Source organism: Balaenoptera physalus (assembly GCF_965194825.1).
Source record: "Balaenoptera physalus genome assembly, chromosome: 1".
Classification (NCBI taxonomy): domain Eukaryota; kingdom Metazoa; phylum Chordata; class Mammalia; order Artiodactyla; family Balaenopteridae; genus Balaenoptera; species Balaenoptera physalus.
Window position 1 is genome coordinate 108,295,699 of NC_138882.1, and position 25,302 is coordinate 108,321,000.

At 36.0% G+C, this 25,302-nt stretch overlaps 2 protein-coding genes and 1 long non-coding RNA gene across 13 annotated transcripts in view; 1 reads left to right on the forward strand and 2 right to left on the reverse strand.

The window, feature by feature from the left end:
• MFSD14A (major facilitator superfamily domain containing 14A) overlaps positions 1-5,407 on the reverse strand; it is a 37,671-nt gene extending 32,264 nt beyond the window's left edge. Inside the window, exon 1 of one of the 7 annotated variants that reach the window (XM_082452319.1) lies at positions 5,178-5,407. In XM_082452319.1, coding sequence (XP_082308445.1) covers positions 5,178-5,261 — 84 coding nt within the window. In that variant the 5' untranslated portion in view covers positions 5,262-5,407. The remainder of the gene's footprint in view (positions 1-5,177) is intronic. The other 6 variants (XM_082452321.1, XM_082452316.1, XM_082452317.1 and 3 more) reach the window with 6 other exon arrangements.
• LOC309656447 lies at positions 3,230-23,471 on the forward strand. Of its 4 annotated transcripts, none has more exons than XR_014261342.1 (5): positions 3,230-4,702; positions 6,511-6,738; positions 19,936-20,123; positions 21,128-21,182; positions 23,173-23,471. It is a non-coding gene; the product is annotated as an uncharacterized lncRNA (long non-coding RNA). The 4 variants fall into 4 exon arrangements; XR_014261343.1 differs by lacking the exon at positions 3,230-4,702 and adding an exon at positions 4,709-4,939; XR_014261344.1 differs by lacking the exon at positions 3,230-4,702 and adding an exon at positions 4,709-4,939 and having other exon boundaries at positions 19,963-20,123.
• SLC35A3 (solute carrier family 35 member A3) overlaps positions 13,862-25,302 on the reverse strand; it is a 46,219-nt gene continuing 34,778 nt past the window's right edge. Inside the window, exons 7-8 of one of the 2 annotated variants that reach the window (XM_082452851.1) lie at positions 23,788-23,921; positions 13,862-18,319 (exon numbers count right to left, since the gene is read on the reverse strand). In XM_082452851.1, coding sequence (XP_082308977.1) covers positions 18,229-18,319; positions 23,788-23,921 — 225 coding nt within the window. In that variant the 3' untranslated portion in view covers positions 13,862-18,228. The other variant, XM_082452852.1, reaches the window with a different exon arrangement.

Sequence of the window (25,302 nt, forward strand, 5' to 3'; positions counted from 1 at the left end):
AGCTAGACTTCAAAATTATTTTATGGATACATTATGGATCAATTTAAAAGAGATATTCAATATTTGTATATCACAGAAGTGAAGAGGTATTGGTTAGATTGCCCCTAAACAGTATGAAATACACTTCCTATAAATATTCAACAAGAGTATAGTAAGATCAAGTTTTACTCTTAAAAAAATAAAAAAGGTTTACAGCTTGAGATTGTACTGCTTTGAGGTAAATTTTGAAAAGATAAGTAACATGACAATCTATTGCATCCCTCTCCATTCTTGAGGGGAAAATATGTGGCTGGCTGTTAAATCAAGTCATCATTACATTAAGTGCTTATCCCCATGAACACCGAATGGGTTACACAGTTCAAATGACTACAAACTAAACTCACTAAAAAGGTAAAATAAAATTTAAAATCCCCCATCAACACAAAAATCAAACTGTCACCAATGTCTAAGATGGAGCCTAAGCTCAAGACCGGTCTTAGGGTAATCTCTAATTACTCAATTTATAGAGCTAAATGATAAAATATAGACCACCTCTTGTTTTAAAAAGACTCCCTAAGAAGTATTTCCTGTGGTAGAATTCATAACTGTATTTATACACTATTGAGAAAGTAGACCTATTATTAAGAATAAGCTACTATATCTGGCTCTGAAAGAAACAAACCCATTTCAGGGATCTTGATGCACCCTGGCTGAAATGGTCAACTGTTACTTTAACTGGCACTTCTAATTCAAAATAATGCCAAAAGACAACTCAAGCTTTTAAATAACTGAAAAATTTAAGTCATATATACCTGTCAGAATGATACTTGAGAAAAGCTATTCTTTTTACTTAACTTCAACACTTCAACTATAAGTGAATTTCCACAGATGATATTGGAAAGCAGGTCTTCAAACTATAGTAAGACAAACTGGAAATATAATCTGAGAAAACTGTTTACTAATTTACCCTCAAACACACTAACCTAAAGCAAATGTTGACTCAAGGAGGTAAGGAGGTAAGTCATTCATGGTTCTGCCTGCCACAAGCTTGCCAAGGACATATATACATCCTGATGTTTCTAGGCATGCACTACTGATTTCAAAGAACAGCTGCTTTTTGAAAGGCACCGTGGCCCTCTTCATGGCTTGCACTCTAGGAACCAGAGGCTGCTCTCTGGGGGCTACAAAGAGCTATTCTGCAACTCCTTCAGCCATCCTAGCAGGTGAAGAGTGCAAATGATCAGAGCTTAGGTCCAGACTTTTGAAATGATTTTTGACTCCTATTTATTGTGATTAAAATCAGAGATATCAGGAATAAATATCTGGTGCTCTGCATCTCTGGGCATATCTGAAATGTCAATTTTACTTTTTTCAGGTACTTCCAATAAAGCAATACACATATGCCTTGCTTTCTATCTAATTTTTAAAGTCATTTTACCAATTCATTTGTGAAAAAAACGGACATTTTTCACTTTGTCAGAGAGGCAGACCCACAACTGTATTCACAAAACAATAAAGATCACAATACAAAACAAAGAAAACTTTAAAAAATCATAAGGAAAATTCTATCTTTGATAATACAAATAACTCACGTAAATAATTCTTTGGCTCTTAGCCTCTACCAAGAATACTTATAAACTATCTGCTAATACATGGTAATGATTTAACAACAAAACCCAAAGTATTCTAAAATTTCAGAATGCACTTTCAATTCAACTGTCCTAAATGGTCTGCAATGCATAAGAGATGTAGCAAAATGTTACATACATTAAAACATAATTAAACACTGTAATCCTATGTGCAGATGCTTCAAAAAGCAAAATCACCAATAATGTCACAGTCACTTTCATCAGTAAAATGGTATAAGTAGATGATTAAGTAAATATTTATTGAATTTAACCTGTGAAACTATTCTTTAGTTACTTATGTTGTTTTCATATAGAACAACTGTTCTTAAACTTTCAGTAAGTATGGATCCTTTTGTGGAATCTCCCTAGAAAAATGTGTAGTCAAAGAAAATTTTCCAAACAACTTCAGGGTGAACAGACCCAAGTTAAGAACTCCTGATACAGAATCACACACCTTCATGTAATTTATCTTAATTGTGTACTACTCAAATGAACAACATAATAGTCAGCCTTACCCTGGCTTCAGCGCCAACTGAAATACAATTTCAAGAAAAAAACATTTAGTTACTTATGATTAACCTGGTTTGCTTAGAAGGGTTCACTTCTTCAAAACTGTTAAAAACTACAATAAGTATGTGCTAAGTTTTTGACAAATTAACAGCTCATTACTAATTTTGTTTATGAATATTACAACTGGCTGATCAAGTTTACAAAGATGCCATTAGCAGAAGGACAAAGCAAAATAATCTTAACATTGCTGAACACTAGGAAGAAAATGGAAGGGGATCAGGTCAGTACCATTGGCCAGGGATGTGAAATACTGTTCAGAGCTTGTCATGTGTGACCATATAGCCTCAGACGCCTGGATGTTCATAACAGTAGTCCGACAAATTTTAAGTAGAGAGGCAGAGAAGTAAATGTCATTTTAAAACTATTTTTATGACTATAATAATTCCACATATTTTCACTTACAGCTAGAGTAGATTAAAATACAAATACTGCAAAAAATTACCTTGGCACTTCTAGAAATATAAATATCTCCTGATTATATATAGGAATAAATAAAATTACACTAAAAAATCATCTTAAGAATGTGCTACTAGACACATTTTTAAAAATCACTTTAAATGTGTTTTTATCACTTTAAATTCACATAGTAGGCCCTGTAGGATTAAGAGATGCATAAACAAAGTCCCTATTCTAAAGAGGTGTCCAGTGCTCTTAGAATGGAAAGTTCAGCATAAGTGTACAAAGATGATAAATGATAATACCCCCATGCCCACATCCTTCAAAAGAAGCTTTCATTTATTTTATGATGGAGTAAAAACTGTATTTTGTGTCCAAAAGCAAGCTATGAACTCACTACAACTTCAGTAAATATCAAGATAAAAAAAAAAAATAACCTCTTCCAAATCGCCCAGGATTTAATTGCTATAAAGCGAATTTAAAAAGTCAGAGGTAACAAAACTGAACTTTACAAGGTAAAAGGTGTGTTTCTTGAAAACAGCTTCATTCTTATCTTTTATAAAAAAAAATATATATATATATATATAATATATATATATATATATATATATATATATATATATATATATATTATATATATATATATATACACACACACACACTAGGGGCTTCCCTGGTGGCGCACTGGTTAAGAATCCGCCTGACAATGCAGGAGACATGGGTTCGAGCCCTGGTCCGGGAAGATCTCACATGCCACGGAACAACTAAGCCCGTGCGCCACAGCTACTGAGCCTGCGCTCTAGAGCCTGCGAGCCACAACTACTGAGCCTGCGTGCCACAACTACTGAAGCCCGCGCGCCTAGAGCCCGTGGTCTGCAACAAGAGAAGCCATGCAATGAGAAACCCGCGCACCGCAACGGAAGAGTAGCCCCCGCTCGCCACAACTAGAGAAAGCCCGAGCGCTGCAATGAAGACCCAATGCAGCCAAAAATAAATAAATAAATAAATAAATTCATTTAAAAAAAATACTAATCTTAAATATCACTTACTTTTACAAAATACAATTCTTCGATGCTTCTATTTTGTAGATTGTAGATGAACTTAAAATATCAAATCCCTATGATTGAAAAAGGCAACCAGTATTCTTTCAAGCTATTTCTCTCCCCACATAGTAGTTCTAACCAACTTGGTCAAAAGAGCCATGACAATTCATAACTGACTTAATCAAAATAATGTTTTAATTAAATAATAATAAATTAAATACAACAAAAAGATCTGAAGACTTGAATTTCAAAGTTTCTTTTTTCACCAAATGTCAAAGCTATGACATCTACAGATTTGACAGGTTAACTAAAAGTATATTCTGAAATTGCTACATATGTCCCAAGCTTTCTAAATTTTAGCATAACTAACTGGGTCGTATTCTGAAATGTCAAAAGAAAGTTGTCTCTGATTTCAAATGAATTTACCAAATCCTCAATGGCGACCTAATTACGTATTTAGCACTGTGCTAGTAGCTGAGGGCTCCAACAAAACACAAGCAAATATGCAAAAAAGGAACCATTTCTGCACATTTCTCGGAAAAGTGAAGTATGTATTTCACCTTTGCATTCTATTTCGGAACGTGATATCAAAGAATGCAACAAAGACCAGAGAGTGTAGCAACGGAGAATTTTCAGCTAAAAAAAAGTATAGGCGAGTTACTGTCAATTAAAAGGCCTACGTCCCCTGCCGGTCAACAGCACAACGCATAAAGTTGACTGTGATGACAACTGTTTCTAAAAAGCAAAAATTTTTTTCTCGCCCTCAATCTGTCTTCCTTTCAAAGGTCTTCCAATCCTCAGGCCATGATCAACTCTACCTAGTATTTTTTGTTTTAAAATACACCAGGTGATTTTAAAACAACAGGGTGATGACTCTTCTTTGAAAACTAGCAGATTGAAGCCTAGGCCCCAGGTGTCCTCCGTCGCGCTCCTGACTACGGGAAGCGAGGAGCAAAGCCCACCTTCTGACAGTGTTTACCGTACTGGAAGCAGCCAAGAGCAGAAGCACTGACCCAGAACGCCGCGGAAGAAGGGAGCGAGCGCACTACGGGGCCCCAGCGGGGTCGCCGCGCCAGATGCCACCCGGTTAGCAGCATATGGGAGGGCAGGGATTGCTCCCGGCCTCTTCCAGAGCGCGGCCACGGCCTCGCGGGGCCTGGACGGCGCAGGCGAGGCCGCGGAGGCGAAGGGGACGGCGGAACCAGCTCCGCCCCGGCGACCCGGCCGGCAGCGGAGCCCGGCGTCGATTCCTCCCCGCGGCTGAGGCGCTCGTGGGCTCAAGGCCGCAGGGCCTCCAGGGGCGGCCAAAGGAAAGGGTGGCAGGTGCGGGAGAGGCGGGCGGCTTCTCCATTCGAGAGGACGGGCCCCGGAGGCCGCAGGCCGGGGCGAGGAGAAAAGCCCCTGGAGCAGAGGCACTGGGGGCCCGGGAGCCCGAGACACCGGCACCGCGGGCGGGGTGAGGGAGGGCGGGGGCAGTCGCGGGCGGCCGCAGGCGTCAGCGTTGGGGGCAGAAAGAGATCCGGGCCCCGAAAGACCCTCCCGGCGCGGTACCCCAGCTCACCGTGCCTCCGTCCTTAATGATGATCTTCTTGGCCAGCATGATACTGCGGTTCGCGGCCCGTTTCTTCTTCTTCCCCTGGGTCATTTTACCATCCTCGATTCTTGGCGTTGCTGCAGCCACTCCCGGGGCGGCCGGCCCCAGCGGCGAGTGCCGTCCCGCCACTACTGCCGGGCCGAGCCGCTCGGGGCGCCCGCCGCCATCTTGAGGGCCCGGCCTGCCTCCGGCGGCGCGTCACATCGTGCGATCGGTCGACCAGCCCGCCCCGCCCACGTGACGCGCCCCGCCCGCTCAGCCGCTGGGCAGTCGGCGCCCGCGGAGGGAAGCCCCGAGGGAAGCGGGCGGCGCGCGGCGGAGGCAGCCGGTGGAGGGAGCGGCGCGTGGAGGGAGCCGTGTGCTCTCCGTTCACCAGCTCGCTCAGCCCTCACCACAGCCCTGGGCGCTGGGGACGGTGATAGATCCCCTAAACAGAGGAAGAATTTAAGTTTCTAAAAGTTACCTGCTAGTGGAAGTACAGCTGATAAACGGTTGCACTGGAATTTTAACCAGGTGTCCTCAACTATGAGGGCTGTCTCCAACTGTGTTCTAACCAACACCGGAACCGAAGGAAACGGTTGAAATAGTTTTACAGAAGTAGTGGGTGACTGAAGGAGTAAAGATAAACTGAGTTTTCCTAGTCTTTCGTCCTTCTGGTGCCGGGGGCGGGGGTGGGGAAAGCCTGGAGAACAGCTGAAGCCCGCCTGTTTCCAGGAGCTCCCTGGCCCCAGGCAGGATCTTTTCTCTAATCCCTGCTAATAAAAATTTACATAATCTAGGCCACACTTTGTAGCCCACTACCTGTTTTACCGTGTTGTTTAAAAATTAACGTTGTTAATTAACAGTTGTCACAAGTGGAGTATGGACTTCAAATTAAAGTATCACGATGTTAAATTTGCGATTACTGTGTTATGTAAGAGAATATCCTTTTCCTTAAGAAATATACGCCGAAGCCTTAAGGAGTGAAGGAATGTGATGCATGCTACCTACTCTTAAATGGTTAGGAAATACCATGTATGTATGTGAGAGGAGGGGGTTGAGAGAGTGATAAAGCAAAATGGCAAGGTGATTTAAAAAATAGTGAATTTGTGTGTGGTGGTTTTAAGATATGTTCACAAATTCAGTGATAGTCTCTTCTGGAAGAGGCGGGGTCTAATTCCCCTTCTCAGGAGTGTGGGCTGGGCTTAGTGACTCTCTGTTATCTAATAGGATATTGTAGAAGTGATGTACCTGACTTCGTAGGCTAGGTCATAAAAGGCTCTGCATCTTCCCGCTAGCTTTCTCTTTTTCATTCACTCAGGACCCAAGTCTAGTGGAAACCAGCCGCCATGTCATGAGAACACTTAGGCAGCCTGTACTGAGGCTTTCCACCAACAGATATGTGAGTCATCTTGGAAGCCAGTCCTCCAGTCCTGCTCAAGGCTTTGGCTGACAGCAATCCATGCCAACAGCCTGACTGCAACTTCAGGAAACCCTGAGCTATGCCTGCCCAGCTAAGCCGCTCCTCGTTTCCTGACTCTCAGAAACTGTAAGATAAAAAGTACTTGTTTTAAGCCACTAAGCTTTGGGGTAATTTGGCACACAGCTGTAGATAACTAATACACAGGGTAAAGGGAGTGTATGTTCTTGGTACTATTATTGCAACTTTTCTGTAAGCTTGAAATTATTTTAAAATGTTAAAAAATAAATTTGATTGAATTTTCTTTCTATTTCGATAACTGACTAGAAATAGAAAACAAATCAATTTCCATGGAAGGGAGAAGAAAGGCATTTTAGCTTGATAATTCAAGTTACATGTTTCCTCAGTAAGTAAACTCAACATTTGTTTAAAAAATATTCTCTTACTGAAACAGACTTAAAGCTCTTTAGAGAAAGTAAGATGAGATAGATTTCATAGTTAAATCCCCAGGAGTTTGTTTTGGATGGATAGGGAGGGTTGGTAAGTTCATTTATTGTGTGGTTATTCTGACCTTTTTCAAAATCATACTTCATCTAGCTGCACCATCATCATCTGCACCATTTATCATCAGCTGCACCATTTATCATCCTTAACAACTGATTATTGTTCAGTCATTCAAAAAAATATTTGAGTACCTCTAAGTGTCTGCCACAGTTTTACTAGACACTGGAGATACATCAATAGATGACATGATATTTATCTACGTAGAGCTTAATTATACTGGGGGACAGAGTTATAAAACAAACACAAAATGAAGATAATTACAAATTGTGGTAAGTGCTGTTGTAAAAAACGTAATAAGAGAAATTTAGCAGATATTGAATGTCCAGAATGTCCCAGGCATTGTGGTAGAAGAGCTGCAATAGTAAACAAGAGATGAGTCTTGTAACAGACTTACTGTGCATATACTTGTGGCTTTCTGTGTGATTTGGGGTTGTGAAGATTCACAAACTTTATGTTAAGAGGTTGATGTGTCAGTTAGGGTTCTTTGGTTATAGTCAACAGAAACTAGCATTAGCTAACATAAGCAAAATGGAGTGATTTGGAAGGATCCTGGAAGTTCCCAAAATTAATGAGAAGGTGAATAATCAGGCTTGAAAACAGGCAAGAACCAGTATTTGGAAAGTTCATGAGAACACTTCATGAGGCACTTTGGAAGGGAGAGAAATCCCTTGGAGAGAAGGGCAAGTGGCTGAAGCTAAATATTCCTAAAGAAACAAGATTGTATGGCAGAATCCAATCCCCCCAAATGTGCCGTTTATTAAAGAAACTGCACTTCACCATACAAACAGAAGAGGGCCTTCTTAACTATGAAACAGTCACCTACATTCTTTCAAGCTTTCCTTCTGTAGAACAATCTGTTCTTGCTGATCCAAGAAAATCTTACATGTTTTACGAGGGACAGAAAAAGCCACCAAAACCCCAAAAAAGGCTACTATAAAAAGAAAACAGAAAATAAAAGCTTTTAAATTAATGGAAAATACTACCCTCTAGAAAATTTGAAGCAGAGGAAAACTATATACATCACTCCAGTATGAATTAAATATCATTAAATGAGCAATTGCAGATGTGAAAAAATGTAACAAACTGTTAAAAACTCAATAGGAAGATGAGAGTTGATCAAACTCAGGAAATTTACTGAAAAAGTAAAATCATCTAAAAAAATGAAAACTACAGGGTTCCTAAGAGAGAACAGATACACATGAAAATAAAGAACATGGAGGAGAGGAATAAATCAGCTATAATGAAAAAAAGAGAAAATAAGGATCAGAGAGAAAATGACATGGAAAAAATTATCTGGGCCTCCAGTAAAAAAACAACAACAAACAAAGTTAATATTTTTTCCAAAGGGGGAAAAAAAAATCAAATGGTGCCAGATTTCTTGACAATAACACCAAGCAACACAACAATGGAGCAACATTTTCAAAAAAACTCAAAGTGTGAGCCAAAGATTTTATAGTTCATCAAGCTGTACTTAAAGTATCTAGGCTCTAGAAGAAATTTTAAACATGCTAGAACTTGAGGAATATTGTACTTACAAGCCCTCCTTGAGTACTATACTAGAAGAGCTTCATCCAGCCAAGAGTTGATTGGGGAGCCTTCAGCTAAAGTACTGGTGAAGAGTATTAAATATACTTAAAATATATTTAATTTTATAACAAATGCAGGGACTAGGGTGAAAAAATAGTGTGTAAATGTTATATGTTCTAAAACATTTCGAATAGAAATAAGGCAACTAAAAAATATGAGAAGATGGGAGGAAGGAGTAGAATAAGTTCATTGGTTGTCACAAAGGCAATTAGATGGGAGTCAAAGAACATTTAAAATGGCAAACAACAATAGGAGTTTAAACAAGCAAAAAGAGGTCTTTTATGGCATTACATAAAATGTTATCAGTAAAAAGGTAACCACTAGAACAGAAAACCCTTTCTAAACATAAAAAAATTTTAAAAGCAAGGAACACACTCCACATGGTGAAAGAAATGCAATAAATATAGCAATGTACACACATTTATTTTTTTAAAATAAACACAGGAAAGATAAACTAGCAACTAATGAAAATAATTATCTATAGGAGGTGGCGAGGAATGGGGTGGAAGCATAGGCATGGCAGCTTGGCTAATCTGAGTATACTTTTTATATAATTTTAACTTTGAACCATGTAAATGTTTCATGTATTCAAAAGCAATAAAATTTTTAAATTAAATATAAAATTGAATACAAACAAAAACAAACTAAACTAGTTCTATCACAGTGATAGCATAACCATGTAGAGAAAATAGTAATTTACATTAACTTCTGAACACTGTACTCTTAGTGGACTATTATTCTAAGGACAAAGAGAACTGCAAAGAGATCTTAAATTTTATTCAATATGTTTTCCATTAGTAATACTGGTATTGTAGTGCTGAAACATAAGCTATATAATAAAACATATACGCAAATAAGTTAATGTTACTCAGAACCAATATTTTCACTGTAAGAGAAAAGAGAGGCAAAATATAAAATAAGAAAAAAAGCTTGTAATACTAATTTTTAATTGTAAACATTGATTTAAATTCATGAACTCTTAAAAATGTTATTTCCTAGCTCTGCCCACTGATATATGGCCCATAAGCAAATGGAGTTCAAATTCCGTTCCCCCTAAAAGGAATAGATAGGGCTCCTTGGAGAAATAGCTGATATTCCCCAGCTTTGGAACAGGACGAGTACGAGGCAAGTCTGGAACATATTGTTGTACCTGAAGAAAGGAGGCCCTCAAAGACTAATGTGGTCATGTCTAAAAGAACAGAAGCTAGCTTCTAGTGACCTCCACTGGCTACTGGCTTACAATATGAACATCAAAAAGAAATGTGACTGGGGAATTCCCTGGCGGTCCAGTGGTTAGGACTCCACACTCTCACTGCTGAGGGCCTGGGTTCGATCCCTGGTCAGGGAAATAAGATCTCATAAGCCGTGAGGCGCAGCTAAAAAAAAACAAACAAAAAAACAAAACAACAAAACTGTGACTGTAATTAGCTATAATATTTACATTGAAGATTAAGGACAGTGATAACTGGAAAGAAAAAAAGAGAGCTTTGGGAACAAGAAAGGAGGGAAAATAGTCTTTTTAAAATAGAGGAATAGAAACTATATAATAAATGTAGAAGAAAATTAGAGAATTAAAAAAATTTAAATCACTATTTTGCACCTCAGTGTGATAAATGATTCAATTAACAATCATCAGGCTTCCCTGGTGGCGCAGTGGTTGAGAATCTGCCTGCCAATGCAGGGCACACGGGTTCGAGCCCTGGTCTGGGAAGATCCCACATGCCGCGGAGCAATTAGGCCCGTGAGCTACAACTACTGAGCCTGCGCGTCTGGAGCCTGTGCTCCGCAACAAGAGAGGCCGCAACAGTGAGAGGCCCGTGCACCGCGATGAAGAGTGGCCCCCGCTCGCCACAACTAGAGAAAGCCCTCGCACAGAAACGAAGACCCAACACAGCCAAAAATAAATTAAAAAAAAAAAAAATCATCAGTTGATGCTAAAACCATTGAATGAAAGGCTGGTAGGAAAAAGAACATTCCCATGGTGCCAAAATATTACCCTAAAGAATACTAATTACTAAGGGGAGAAAATGACCTTTACAATGGAAAGATCTGTTAGTCACCACCTTGACTGAATGATTATCATCAATAATGAGACAATCTAGAATTATGTGTCTTCTAATGTGATACAATATAAAACCTACAAGATAATCTATGAAATATTCTTTCCCAAAACATTTAACCTGTAGTTAATCAAACCTACAGACTTCCAGTTTGAAGGAAATGCAAAGAATAAAGGGAACAAATCAAGGATATTGACAGATCATGGATAGATGCCAAGTGACTTAGATTCTTCAAAAAGTCGCATCATGGGGAAAAAAAAGCCATTGGGGTACAGGGAAGGATCTTCTAGACTAAAAGAGACAATCAAATAGAAAGTATGAACCTCAACTGAATCCTGGATCAAAGCCAAAAAAACTGTAAAAGGTCATTTTTGAGACAACTGGAAATATCTGAATATGAACGTAGATGATACAATCAAATTAAATTTTCTTAAGTGTGATAATGGGATTGAATTTAATTAGAAAAATGTCCATATTTTTAGAAGTGTCCTGATAAAGCTAGTATGGCAAAATGTTTATAATTGTTGAATTCAGGTGGAGGGCAAATGGGTATACTATTATTTCAACTTTTATATACTTAAAAATTTTTTCAAAATGAGAAGCTGGGGAAAATTTAAATTAAAACAAAAAAAGGTCTTTAACAATGCTTACTTTGTGAGTACACGGAGATGACCCATGAATTTTTCAAAACTGATCTGACAATCATAGCATGATTGAAGTCATTAAAACGGCAATAAGAGTATAAAAACGAAATATTAAAAGCAAAAACGGGGGAATTCCCTGGCGGTCCAATGCTTAGGACTCGGTGCTTTCAGTGCTGAGACCCAGGTTCAATCCCTGGTCAGGGAACTAACATTCCGCAAACTGCGGCACGGCAAAAAGGCCTTTAAGGTGAATGGAGACAAATATAAAGTAATGAAAATTTGGGGCATTATATATATATAACATCCAAAGTAAACTTCAGATTTTAAAATTTTAGAATTCATAGCAATATTTTGAAACGGCCGTAAAATGAAACATAAACTCACCTCTGTCATTTTCTGTAATCCTATTAGCATCCAAGAAACATTACTGTTGCTATAATATTTAAAAACCTATTGAAGCAGCTTGCATATATTAGAAAAAGCACTTAGCATCATAATTTTTAATTGCTGTATTTACTATCCAAGCAAAATAAAATAAAATGGAACATAATAAAACTTCAGCCTAAAGGAGAAAACTTAAACCCTCAATTATTAGAAATTGTTTTTGTATATACAGTGTTTTTTAAAAGAAAGAACAAACACATAAACTCACATCCACAGATTTTGTTTAAAATATACAAGTGAAGTCTGATTTGACACTTTTAACTAAGCCTTTTAAATACTTTAAAGTACATTTTTTTAGAGTGAATTTTCAGATGATTACCCAAAACACTGTAACAGCATTCATTATTCTTTTAAATCCTCAGTAAGTTCAAGTTAAAAAAGGATGAAAGTGTGTATCTCAGGTAAACTATTCCCAAAGGAATATCATTACTGTTTGTTTTAAAGAAGTTACTTTTAACATATTAGAAACCCTAAATAAATAAATGTAAATAAATGCATAAATTAAAAAACCTGATTAGATCCAATGGAGGGCTGATACTTAACCCCAATAAAGGATGACTGGAAATGTGGAGCTGTCAGTTAACAGTGAAGGCCTATTATGAGCCAACCTAAAGTGATGACTACTGGTAATTTACAGTTAGCTCAGGGAGCACCCTTCTAGTTGCTAGATGGGATGCTGCCCAATTCATGAATCGTCAAAAAAGCCAATTAGAGCTTCTAAATAAATAAATAAATAAAATTAGCTCAAAATTGTATGTTAATATACAGCATAGCTTAAAAGTTTATAATTTTTAAATTTGTCTTTTAAATATTCCAACACTTAATAAAATTGTAATTAAATATCAGAACTGAAAACTAAATACTACATATGCTACTTAGAACTGTATCTGATTATGTTTTTCTGCCCTCGAGTCATATGTTCAGAATCATTTCACAAAATTTCTGAAATTAAAAATGACAATGTATAAATGTCTCCATAAACAATTGTCATTGCTTGTGTCATCCTCATCAGTTCAGAAGAATGTGTATTAGAGACGAATGGCCACTGTGTAAGGAATTTGGCCTTACCCAAAGAGTTCTGGCCTTCATTGTCAGGAGGTCCCAGTGAGAGGAGTATCTTTGTTATTCATGTTGGGCTCCTCAAATCACATCTGATAATTTATGGTAACATGAGCCCCTAGAGCCTGAGGTCAGCTAGTTCTCCAGGGAGGGTCAGGGCTGGAGAGTGAGTTCAACCACGTGTGCAAAGAATCAATCGGTCATGCCACATAATAAAACTTCAGTAAAAATCTGAACACCAAAGCGTGGGTGAACTTTCCCGATTGGCAGGACTCCCGGGTAGTATCATAAATTGTGGCCAGAGTATATAATATTGTCTAAGACCCCACAGGGAGTGGACAATTGGAAAGGACGACTGGAGTTTGGACCCCTCCTAGACTCTGCCCTATGTGTCTCTTCCTTTGGCTGGTTCTAATTTGTATTCTTTCTCTGGAATAAATGTGATTATAAGTATAATAGCTTTCAGTGAGTTCTTTCTAGTGAATTATTGAACCTGAAGGTGAATTTGGGGAACCTCTGAATTTATAGTCACCAAGACAGTCTACTATAGTACAATTTCAAATCTTTGGGATTTGAAGTTCGGCAATTTATTTCCTCTGATATTTTCTCCTCTGGAATGTGTATGTAATCAATCCTGCTTTGAAAAAATTCTCTTTTTAAGAACAGTAAGAAAGACAATTATGATTACTAATGCTGGTCACTATCTGACTGTGTTGAATGGCAGTGGTATCTATAAGAAGATTTAGATTATGAGGCGTATTTGCATAGCACAGGATTCAAGGATTTTGATACACTTTGAACGAAAGTATTCCAATAAAAAAAAAATTTAAAGATTTTCAGTTAGTGCTCCTCATGAGAAGATACCAAAGAAGAGTATACGTTTTAATGCTGATATTCTTACTTTAGTAACATTTTAAAACAGCATTTTGTACAAGGTTACTTCAGTAATAAAGGTGGAAATAAAATCCTTTATATTGCTTATCATTTGATCTCTATGCATTGGATAGTCACAACACAAGCAATTATATTCAAATTATGAAGAAAATTGGGGATTTCCTGGCAGTCCAGTGGTTAGGACTCCGTGCTTCCACTGTAGGGGGCACGGGCTTGATCCCCTGTCGGGGAACTAAAATCCCGCAAGCCGTGCAGCGCGGCCAAAAAAAAATATGAAAAAAAATATACCAATTACTGTAATTTCTTAACTTTGAGGCTAGCAAAGAGATAATTTATTTTATTTAAAGCAAAAAAATTTTAGACTGTTATCATCATACAGGTAGAGAAATTCTAACGAGTTTAAATAAAATCCAGCCTTTCGTGCTAGGGCATAGGCTAGTAAAAAGGAAGATCACACACATGATAAAGGTAACTAGAGAGGTAGGGAAAGGCTTAGTGAGTCATTTTTGATATATAGAGAGGAGACTAATTCATGGTTAAGTCAAGCACAGGTGAATAGGGAAACAAGGAAATATAGGATAAAATTTACATAGTTATGAAAATAATCTATTTCCATAAATCTACTGAATAGATAATAACTGGATACCAAAAAATGACAAAGAGAAATTTATCAATTAAAAGGCCATTTAACAAAAGACCAATTTACAGATTCCTTTGAATTATGTCCGTAAAAAATTTAAATATACAAATCACAGCCCCAAACCCAAAAGAATCTTCCTAAACAAAGGAAATACACATATAGACAAATTCAGAATCCAAATCATTAAAAAAATTGTTTAAAAAATCACAGTAAATTATATCTTATAATAAGAAATAAAAAACCAAAATGACTGTTATATACAATTGTTAAAGTTTCAAAATTTCAATGATGGAGCAATAGTACCATAATTTATTTAAATAAGTTCTGTTCACTAATACTTGTATAATATACCTATTTTAATATTCTGTTAGATAATGGATTTAAATAGCAAATGTTGAAACAATGAAAAAATGGAATTATAGTTATTCTTAAAACATCCTAATTTTGCCTATGTGTCCAAAATTGTGAATTACAGTATTGTCCTCCAGAAAAGTCAGGTATTTGGTAAAGCAAGGCACATAGGACCAGATTTTGATAAAGGTGCTTTTTCTTTGGTCCTATAATTACTTTAAATATGCTACATATCTGGGAGATCCTTAAGATGACTTTCAATATAGCATAAATAACTTTTATAAACTTTTTCTTATGTAGAGCATACATTCACATGTAATTAAATATTATAACAACGAAAGTGTAAATAAAATGAGTGATGCTAAACCCTGTTTTTAAAAACAAAACAAAACTCAGGTGAGTGACTATACAATGACATGTTAAAAGTCTAATAATTTGATATGTAGGAAAAGTGTATCAATTCTTAAGAACAGTTTGTATTACACAAAGTCTACTGAGCACAAAGTCAATTAGTTTCCACTCAGATTCTGTCTCCTTAGAATCTAGTTTAAATATCAAACCACCTTTCCTTCTATGAAATTGTGACATTCAATATAAATTGATGTAAACATTTAAGTTTTTCATCTCTAAACTACATTTTCCACCATAAAAGTAGTCTACAATGTCTCTAAAAATCACTTATTATAGAATTGATAATATTACTGTGTTGATACATCTACATGTTGCATTTCAAAATTTTCTTCCAAAATACCATATTCTTAAGTTTTATAGAACTATCAATTGGCACTCTACTCCCATGAGTTAGCACATTTTTATAATGAACAAAGTAGTAACATGTAAACTCTAAAAAGTATAAGAATTTAAATAATCAAGGAGTCATCATTATAAAAGATTGATACAATAAGGCTTCTGGAGGTCATCAAAACACAGCACACACAGAAGAAAACAGCATTATCTGTATATATGACATGATCTAGGATACAGGTCCACCTTCTCAAACATGATTATTTCTTTATGAATCATAAACTACACAACCAAATCTCTAATAACGTTTTCAAACCTACTAGAAAAGCAAAATATAAATTATGCCTGTCTAATAAAAGTTTACTGTGAAAATAGACTATTTTGCCCTTTCTCAGAACTCTTGATTACATTTTATAAACTTTGGTGGGAATCTTGAAAATTGTGTTATTTTGGATACCTGAAAATATATTACTATTGTAACTAACATGTCTGATGTCCAATAATTTGCTGTATCATTTTTTGAAGTGTTAAAATTGAGAGACTAAACCTGAATTAACAATTAATTATGAATGCACACCGAATTAACACATAAGTACCCAACCAGTACTTCAGTGTGAGCTGAACATAAATCTTTATATTTAGTCTAGAATTCTGTGCATTATAGGATTTAGATTTCCCTTAGCAGTAAGTAATAAGATGTAAGCCTGAATGTTGTTACAGGCTAAAAACACCATTCTCAAATTGTGGTAAAGTTATTAAATAAATACTCTAAAAGGTGGTCACTGAAAGTCGTAAGTCAGAGTTCCAGAAAGTTTGCTTGGTGCCAACTTGGAATCACCAGCAAATTAATTTAAAATACTTTGTAATTTTAAGCATTTTTTAAAACTCTGTATGGAATATATTAGGCTTTTGTCCTGTAGAGGCTAGGTTTGCCTCAGCAAAGTAACACAGCCAGTCCTAATTAGCCAAGAGTAGCCAACAGTTTGTAACATAGTATTTTCAGCCAAATTTTGTTTAACAAAATCCATTAGAATTATATAAAAATATTTATTTTTTACAGATTTATACTATTAGAACAGGAGACTTTTAAAAATATATAATGTATGAAAGAAAAAAAATAAATTACTTCCTATACATAATAGGTAATTCTGTCTCTAGTCAATAATTAAATTAAACCCATATTCCAATTTTAGAAAGTATTTGTGCCCACCAGTTCATTTGATCATTTCTGCTATATTTTCTCTCCCTGAACCAATTAATTAAATAACTCATGTAATTTTCAATCTCAACTCCAGTGCTAATCAAATGGAAAGGAAACCACTGTTGTAAAGCAAAGCTGTGGCTCCTTCCTGGCAGCTTTTGTAGGGCCACAGAAAGGGAATTCAGAATTCGGCTGCCTCTCCCAGACATGCATCAGAGAATTCCTGGAAATGGTGGGTTTATGTGAGGCCTAGAAAGTTCCTCTGAGCAGCCTTGAATTTATACTTATAGTGCCATTTAAAATAATGTAATATCATGGCAATCTGGAATGTCTCCAAGAAAAGTCATTTTGGTCTCAATTTATTGATATCTGTACTACTATTTTTTTGGTTGTTTTGTCAACAGTTGTATATTAAAAGAAGTTTTTACAGATCAATGAGTAAAATATTCATCTAAAAATGCTCTAGTTATATACAGTATATGCTTTGATAGTTCATAATTCTCCAAATGGAGACATTAGACAATAATTATTATTTTAAATTATGAGTATTTAAATTACATTTTAAAACTTTAATGGAAATTAACACACACAGAAATTTATTTTAAAGTAATATTAAGGATTTATCTGATTTACAGAAAAATACAATTAAGAGATTAAGGACAAAACTCCATTAGTATAAAACTGGCTACTATCTAGCACAGGAACAACTGGATTGCTTGCTTCCAGCAGTTCTGAAGCACTAAAAGATCTTAAAATGTAGATGGAGAAATAGATGTGTATATTTCTTTACATTAGATTTAAATATGAATTTTATTGTCTGACAAATCAGACCCAGAATGTTACTTTATCAATTTTTATGCAGTTGAACATTTGCAACATATAGCAATCCTTTGTTTAGTAATCTTCTGTATAAATATAAAAATCTGAGATACATGAAAATGTTTTTCAAATCATCCTTCTATTTCTTCACAGCTTTATAGGTAATTATAATTTTCAAACTTTGAATATCCATGTTATTTGATACATCTGTACAGAAAGAGTAAGATAAAAAACATTTAATAAGATTAAATATATCTAATTTGCAAAACTGATGTCTGACATTTGTTGTGTGCTCTTGCAAAGAATGCATAGGATATTTCTGCAGCAATCAAAAACATAAAATCCTTTTAAACTCAGATTTCAAGTTTCCTCCAATAATTACTCTAATCCCTGGAAATACTTTCAAGTTTTGATTTCTAGATGCAATAGGCATTTTGTTACATATACATATATTTTATCCTTAAACTTTTATATTTTCAAACCATTTGAACATTATGATCAGATTCAGCATGATGATTTTTTTCTTAGAATCTGTAGAAGTCCTCTGCGCAGGATTAATGTTGAGATTCCTAGTGCACCATTGTGAAAAACCAGATAAAGATAGTATTACCACTATGCTTTAGTGGGATTTCCTGCAGGTTTAGGATCATAACCATATAGGAAAGTAGCTGTTATTACAAGGATGGCTCCAAGGAAAAAGACACTAAATGGATGAAGAAAAAATGAAAAAGAGAAAATCAGATTAAAAACAAAACAAGTTGTATTTCTTTACTATAAAAACAAATAAATAAACATTTTGTTCCAGTAACATGGCTAACAAATACTGAGTACTTACTATATTCCATATATTTAGCTAAGTGTTTTACATGCATTATCTCATTTAGTTCTCACAACAACCCTATGAAGAAGGACTAGCATTGTCCTCATTTGTTTATATATGAGGAAACAGGTTTAGAGAATTTAAATAATTTGCTTAAAGTCCCACAGCTTGAAGTGGAAGATGGAATTCAAACTCAGGTATGTTTAACTCTAGAGCCAAGCCTGCACTTTCATCCACTGTGCTATATACTGTAGTCTCCCAAAGCAAAGATGTATAAAATGTTGTATTTCATCTTTTTTCAAAATCATTTTTTAAAATCGAAGTATAGTTAATTTACAATATTGTGTTAGTTTCAGGTATACAGCAAAGTTATTCAGTTACACATATATGTATATATAGTACTTCATTGTAATGTGCCTTTTGCCTATAATACATTGAATAATAAGAGATCTCAATTTTTTTTTAATTTGAATATACAAAGGGAAAATTGCATTCTTTTCAAACCACAGTAAAGTTCAGTTTAAAATACAAGGTAGTAATAAGCAAAACTCGGGATTTTTATAGGATGCTTTACAAAAGGAAATAAGACTGAATGCAGGAAGATTTGGTTTCTTCCATATATATAATATACCTTACTATAAACAGGAAATGAATTTAAACTGGTACTGGAACTCAAACTGAATGTAAACTGGAATATCAGTCTTAACTTTTAACATGTATATTCTTCAAAGTGCTGTTACAGGGGCATGAATTGGTTGTGCTTTTAAAGTTTTTATTAACAGTTTGAAGTCATTCCCCTGCCTCAGAAAAACAAAATTGTTCTATAAGGGAAAAAGATCACTAATCCTTATTATGAGTTAAAGGGCCCTTCATAATATGGTCCTTCCAACCTTATCTCCCACACTCCACCCCACCCCACCTATAATTCAGCCACTCCATTTAGTGAACACAACATGCCTTTCAGGGCAGTATCCTTGTAGATGCTATTCCTCTGCCTGCAGTGTCCCTCCCAAGAAAACTGCTTATTCATAGCAACTCAGGTCTTAAGTCTCCAAGACTAACTCCCCTAAGCAGAGTTACTCTATGGAAACACTTTATCACACTGTAGTAAATAATGTGTTATTTACATTCTGCTCCCCTGCTCAACCATGTGTTCCTCATTCATCATTATATTCCTAGTACCTAGCATATATAGGGAGCTTAATCATTATCTGTTATGATAAATCTAGTGTTGGTGCAGATGTGTAACTTCTCAAAAGCCTTGAATACATGTATACATATAAGATTAAGAGAACATAAAACTTCCTATAATGTAAATATCCTGAATAAAATTACTACCACAGGAATATTTGGTAACTATTTAGGCTGCATAAGCTTCTGACTGAGCACTTTCTTTGTCAATCATTATGAGCTTCTCTTAACTTTCCAGAAATCTGGAATTACATAGAATCACATGCTCAGTTGGAAAGTTGTCTGATCCAACTTTCTACCCACCATAGGAACCCACTGTATGATATCTCTAACAGGATCTTCTAGACCAGGGGTCCCCAATCCTGGCCTGTTAGGAACCAGGCCGCACAGCAGGAGGTGAGCGGCAGGCAAGTGAGCGAAGAAGCTTCATCTGTATTTACAGCCGCTCCCCATCGCTCGCATTACTGCCTGAACTCTGCCTCTTGTCAGCATTATGGTGAGTTGTATAATTATTTCATTATATATTACAATGTAATAATAATAGAAATAAAGTGCACAATAAATGTGTTTGAATCATCCCGAAACCATCCCTCCTCCCAAGGCTGTGGAAAAACTGTCTTCCATAAAACTGGTCCCTGGTGCCAAAAAAGGTTGGGGACCGCTGTACTAGACTATCTGCTGTCAGGAAACCCCTGCTTCCCAAGCCAGCTATTTTTTAGGTGGTTCTGAGAGAAAAAATGTTGTTAAGGAAAAAGCTATCAGAATTTAATATTTCAAGGATTTGAGCCCCCTCTTTCTAATGGAATTGTGTATATACTTCCATTGCTGCATTGATCATAGTTATAATTTATTCTCATGCCTGTCTCTCCAGTCACTCGGACCTCCTTGAAGATAGAAAATCATATCTTATTCAGGCATTCCTGTTTTTCCAGGATCTAGTACACTGGCAGGCAGACATATAGTGGACACAATAAATTTTTGATAAAAGAATAAGCAAGCCTAAATACAAGGATGGTAATACCAATAAGCAAAATAATGAGCACAAAAAAAAAACAGGAAAGGGAATACTGGTGATATATCACTAGAGATGTCTAGCAGTCAGTTGAAAATAGGGATCTAGAGTTATCTTCATAGAGAGGACAGATAAGACATGGCAGTGGATGAGATAGATAAGAGAGTGAGTGAAGACTGACAGTTACCAAAGGAACAATCAGAAAGGCAGGTACAGGGGTCAGGGGTACTACTTCTGAGAAACCAAAAATCTGTTTCAGGAGGTGAAATGGGGATAACAAAGGAAAATATATTATTACATTCACAATACAGATCATTTATTGGATAATAGAAGTTCTCCACAAAAGTAAGAATACGTAAAGATGGAGGGCTTAATATCTATTTTAGGAAAAATAACCTGTCTTCTCCATCTGACTTGGTGTCCTATGCATAGTCTCAAAACATTCATTCATTCAATAATAACAGTATCATTGTCTTTTCTCTTTTTAGCTTCATCCCTACATACCTCACATGCTCCCTCAGAAACATGGATTTACAAATGCAGGTATGTAGCTTACTGAAAAACTCCTACTCTTTTGTCCCTCTGCTGGTTTACTTGATCATTTACTGGTTTTATTCCCCGAATGATTTGAAGATTTAAAGTTAACACTTTGGCCTTATTTGAGGTTTTATTTTTTTTTGAAAAAGGTATGCCTTTTTAAGTTACCCTAAAAATCTACAAGTTCCAAACATTCTCAAATAATATTAAAGCATGTAATTTCCCCATTTAATACGTAGGGAATAAAGCATCACTAAGACATAGGTGCTAATTATTACGGTTGTCTCAATGTAAGTAATTAATTCCCATACCAAGTTAAAAACAAATAGTTTTAAATTCATGCCTCAGAAAAATTACAGATTTCAACATGCATGTCCCAGACCTATTGTCCAAGTTGCTAGAGAAGAACCAAACCATAAATGTTCAATATAGAAATAGAATGAGCATATTACATTTTTCTACTACCAAATTCCACCCACAATCCTATCTCACTAACTCTCACTAACACAAATTAATTTTACTAACTGTATTAAAATTTTAAGGTCTTGAACATTCATTCAACAAACATACTGAGTATCTATTATGTGCCAAGCTCCAGCCTTGCTTACTTATTATCAGATGATGTAAGTCTTCTGAAGACAGGAGGAAAGAATGTTGGAAGAGGGGGTGCTTTTTTTTAGAGAGATCTCTTGATAAAGAGATATTTGAGCCAAGATCTGAGGACATGAGGGAGTATGCCATGTGAATATGTAGGGGATGCGTTTTCCAAGAAAAATAGGGCAAGTCAAAGCCCATAGCAAAGAAGTTACAATAGCAAAAAAAAAAATTAAAAAATTTAAAAAAGGTAAACAAGAGGAAAGTAATATCAGGTAAGGATAGAAAGGTAGCTAAAAGCCAAAGCAAATAGGCCGTTGATGGTGACAACTTTTGAGTGACATGGGAAGCAATTAGAGGGTTTCTGAGTATGATCTGATTTACACTGAAAAGAATCATTCTGGTTACTGAATGGAGAAAATTCAGGGACACAGGTGAAGAGAAGAAGCAAGGAGACAAGTCAGGAGACTATTTCCTTAATCTAGACGATAAATGAGGGTGACTTGGATCGTGGTGGTAGCAGTAGAGGTTGTGAGAAATGGTCAGCTTCTGGAGATATTAAAAAGGAAGAGTTGACAGGATTTGTTTCTGGATTAGAATGACATGTGAGAGAAGAGTAAAGAGAAGCTGATGACCTTACTTCACTAAGAAAATAAAAAATTTCCATACATTTTAACTTCCTCTTATAAATCTATCTATATCCATATCTATGGACTCTGCCTTCTCTGAGGTTACTGTGGATATACTGTGTTCCTGTCTAAGTCAAAAAGGATTTTGGCCTAAGCAACTGAAAGAATGAAGGTGCTGCCACTTACTAAACTGGAAACCCTGACAGAGATGGGGAATGAGTTAGACATTGAAAAAAATGTCAAATAGACAATTAGATATAAAAGCCTGGAATTCAAATTTAAATTTGAGAGTTATTAGCCTATAGATGGTATTTAAAGCCATGAGAATAGAGATCACCAAGGGAGTGAGTGCAGATATAAGAAGTCCAAGGACAGATGAAGAGAGTACTCTGAAGTTTAGAGAATGAGAAGATAAGGAGGGGAGTGAAGTTAGAGGAAACCATGAATGGTATCCTGGAATCCATTAAAATATAATCTCATTACTCTGGGATTACAAATTAGTAATTGTAAAAAAAATAGAACTTTATTATACTTTATTCTTCCTCACTCTGTCTTCTCTCTTGGCATCCATGACACTACACGATCCTGGGTCTCCTGCCTCACCCATCATTCCTTTTGCAATTCTTTTTCAGACTATTCTTCTCCCTGCCACCACCTAATTGAATTTTCTCATGAGCCACTTTCTCTATATAAACAAACTAACCTCTTCAAGAATGTCACCTACTCTCTTGGCTTTAGCTATATAAATTCTTCATTTAAAAATGTAATTATAGGGCTTCCCTGGTGGCGCAGTGGTTGAGAATCTGCCTGCCAATGCAGGAGACACGGGTTCGAGCCCTGGTCTGGGAGGATCCCACATGCCGCGGGGCAACCGGGCCCGTGAGCCACAATTGCTGAGCCTGTGCGTCTGGAGCCTGTGCTGCGCAACAAGAGAGGCCGCGATAGTGAGACGCCCGCGCACCGCGATGAAGAGTGGCCCCCGCTTGCCGCGGCTAGAGAAGGCCCTCGCACAGAAACGAAGACCCAACACAGCCAATAATAAATAAATAAATAAATAAAAATTTTTTTAAAATGTAATTATATGACTTATTTTATGACTTTTATGACTTATTAACTTTTAAAAATATGACTTTTAACTTTGGGGGAAAAAACCTATTCAGATCCATTGGGAAAATTCTAGTCAGCCAAATTGTATAAATTGCTTTCCAGTGTTAGATTTTCTTTCATGCATTTAGTTTGAAACCTTTTTAAAAAGATAGTTAAATGAATCTTACTATATTTCTTCGAAAGTTGTAATAGAACAAAATTTTTCAGATTAGATCTTATGAAGGACTCTTATTTTTCTATATACTTTTGGAGATTTAAAGAAATAGAAAAGAATACACTACCTGGTTGGTACGAAATCTTGTAGCCAAAAATAAGATATCAGTGTTGATAATATTATGGACAGAGAGGTTGCAAATCCTTTTAAAATGTTATCTGCATACTTAATAACAGCAGCTATTACAAGGCCTCCCAGTGCCTGCAGAAGTTTTAAAAGATTATTTTAAAAATTAAACATATATAAAACTGCTTTTCAAAACAATCTCAATGAAGCTTTAGGCTTTGTCCTATAATCTAATCCCATTAAAGTAAGTGATTTTTATTAAACATCTCATAACAAATGGACTTCTAGGTTTTGTTCAATAGCCCCCTTATTTCAAAAGGTATCTGATAAAATAACTACCAGCATAATCTGCAGTTTGTTACAATGGAGTTTGACCCTCATAACATCTATCCGCATCCAATTTAGTAATTAATCACTTGTTCAGACAAATGTGGGAAAATTGGACACACTGATTAGTGAAATATTTTTACTTTTGATTAAAAATAAACTGTAACTTGAAAGTTATTTTACTAGCCTTTTAATAGCCAACTTCGATTTCTTCCTCTAGTTTCTTCCCATTCTAATCTATCTTTCATTGCTGTCAGATTACTCTTCCTAAAGCACTTTAATCATTCTCTTTGACAGTGAAGAACTTTCTACCAAATCCCTCTCAAATTCCAAATTGTGGCTACTTAAATAACAAAGTTTTACCATATCTCATAGTTTTGTTTTCTACCAAACCCTACATATCAGCTCCCAAGTCTGGGTTACCCACTTTCACTGCACGTCTTCAAATGGTAGAAGCTTTATGAGAGAAAGTCACAAATTATGCCAAGTGAGCTCACTACAAATTGATGTTTGAGTCCTGGTATTTCTTAGCAGTGTTCTCATTCCTCTATTTACTCCCTCATACCAACTGTACCAAACCTTTTAAATTTTTCTCAAGTCTTTAGCCCCCTCTTAAGGAAAGAGAGCTTCCCTCCTTGATAGGATAAAAGCCATCTACATAAACTCTCCTGACTTACCCTATCTCTACCTCAAATTTTCTCTGAATTTTCACTTACCCTTGTCTCCTTTTCTCCTATATTAAAAATAGAAGTATCCTTCCTGCTTTCAAAACACAACTATCCTTTGCCACCTTCACCCATCCTCCCTGAGGGACCTTGTTTCTTACAGCTTCAAATACCTCTAGAGAAAGGCTTTGTGAAGACAGAGACTTCTATCTTCATTTTTGTATCCTCCAGAGTACTCAGTAAGTATTTTTTGAAGATGAAATTACTCAACCCTTGAATAATTTCAAGTTATAAGCCGAGGTAATTTAATAGGAATACTCCAATATGTAACCAAAATATAAACTATAAACTGTTACAGATTTAAATATCTAGATCTGCTTCTGGAGCCTGAAATAGCTGACCACAGACTTCCTGTAAAATGATCAGAACAGTAGAAAAATTACAAGTTATATTTGTCCTCAGCTTTCAACTCTTTTATTCTTAAACTTGCATTTTCGTTATGTTAAATTTAAATACCATAAAGT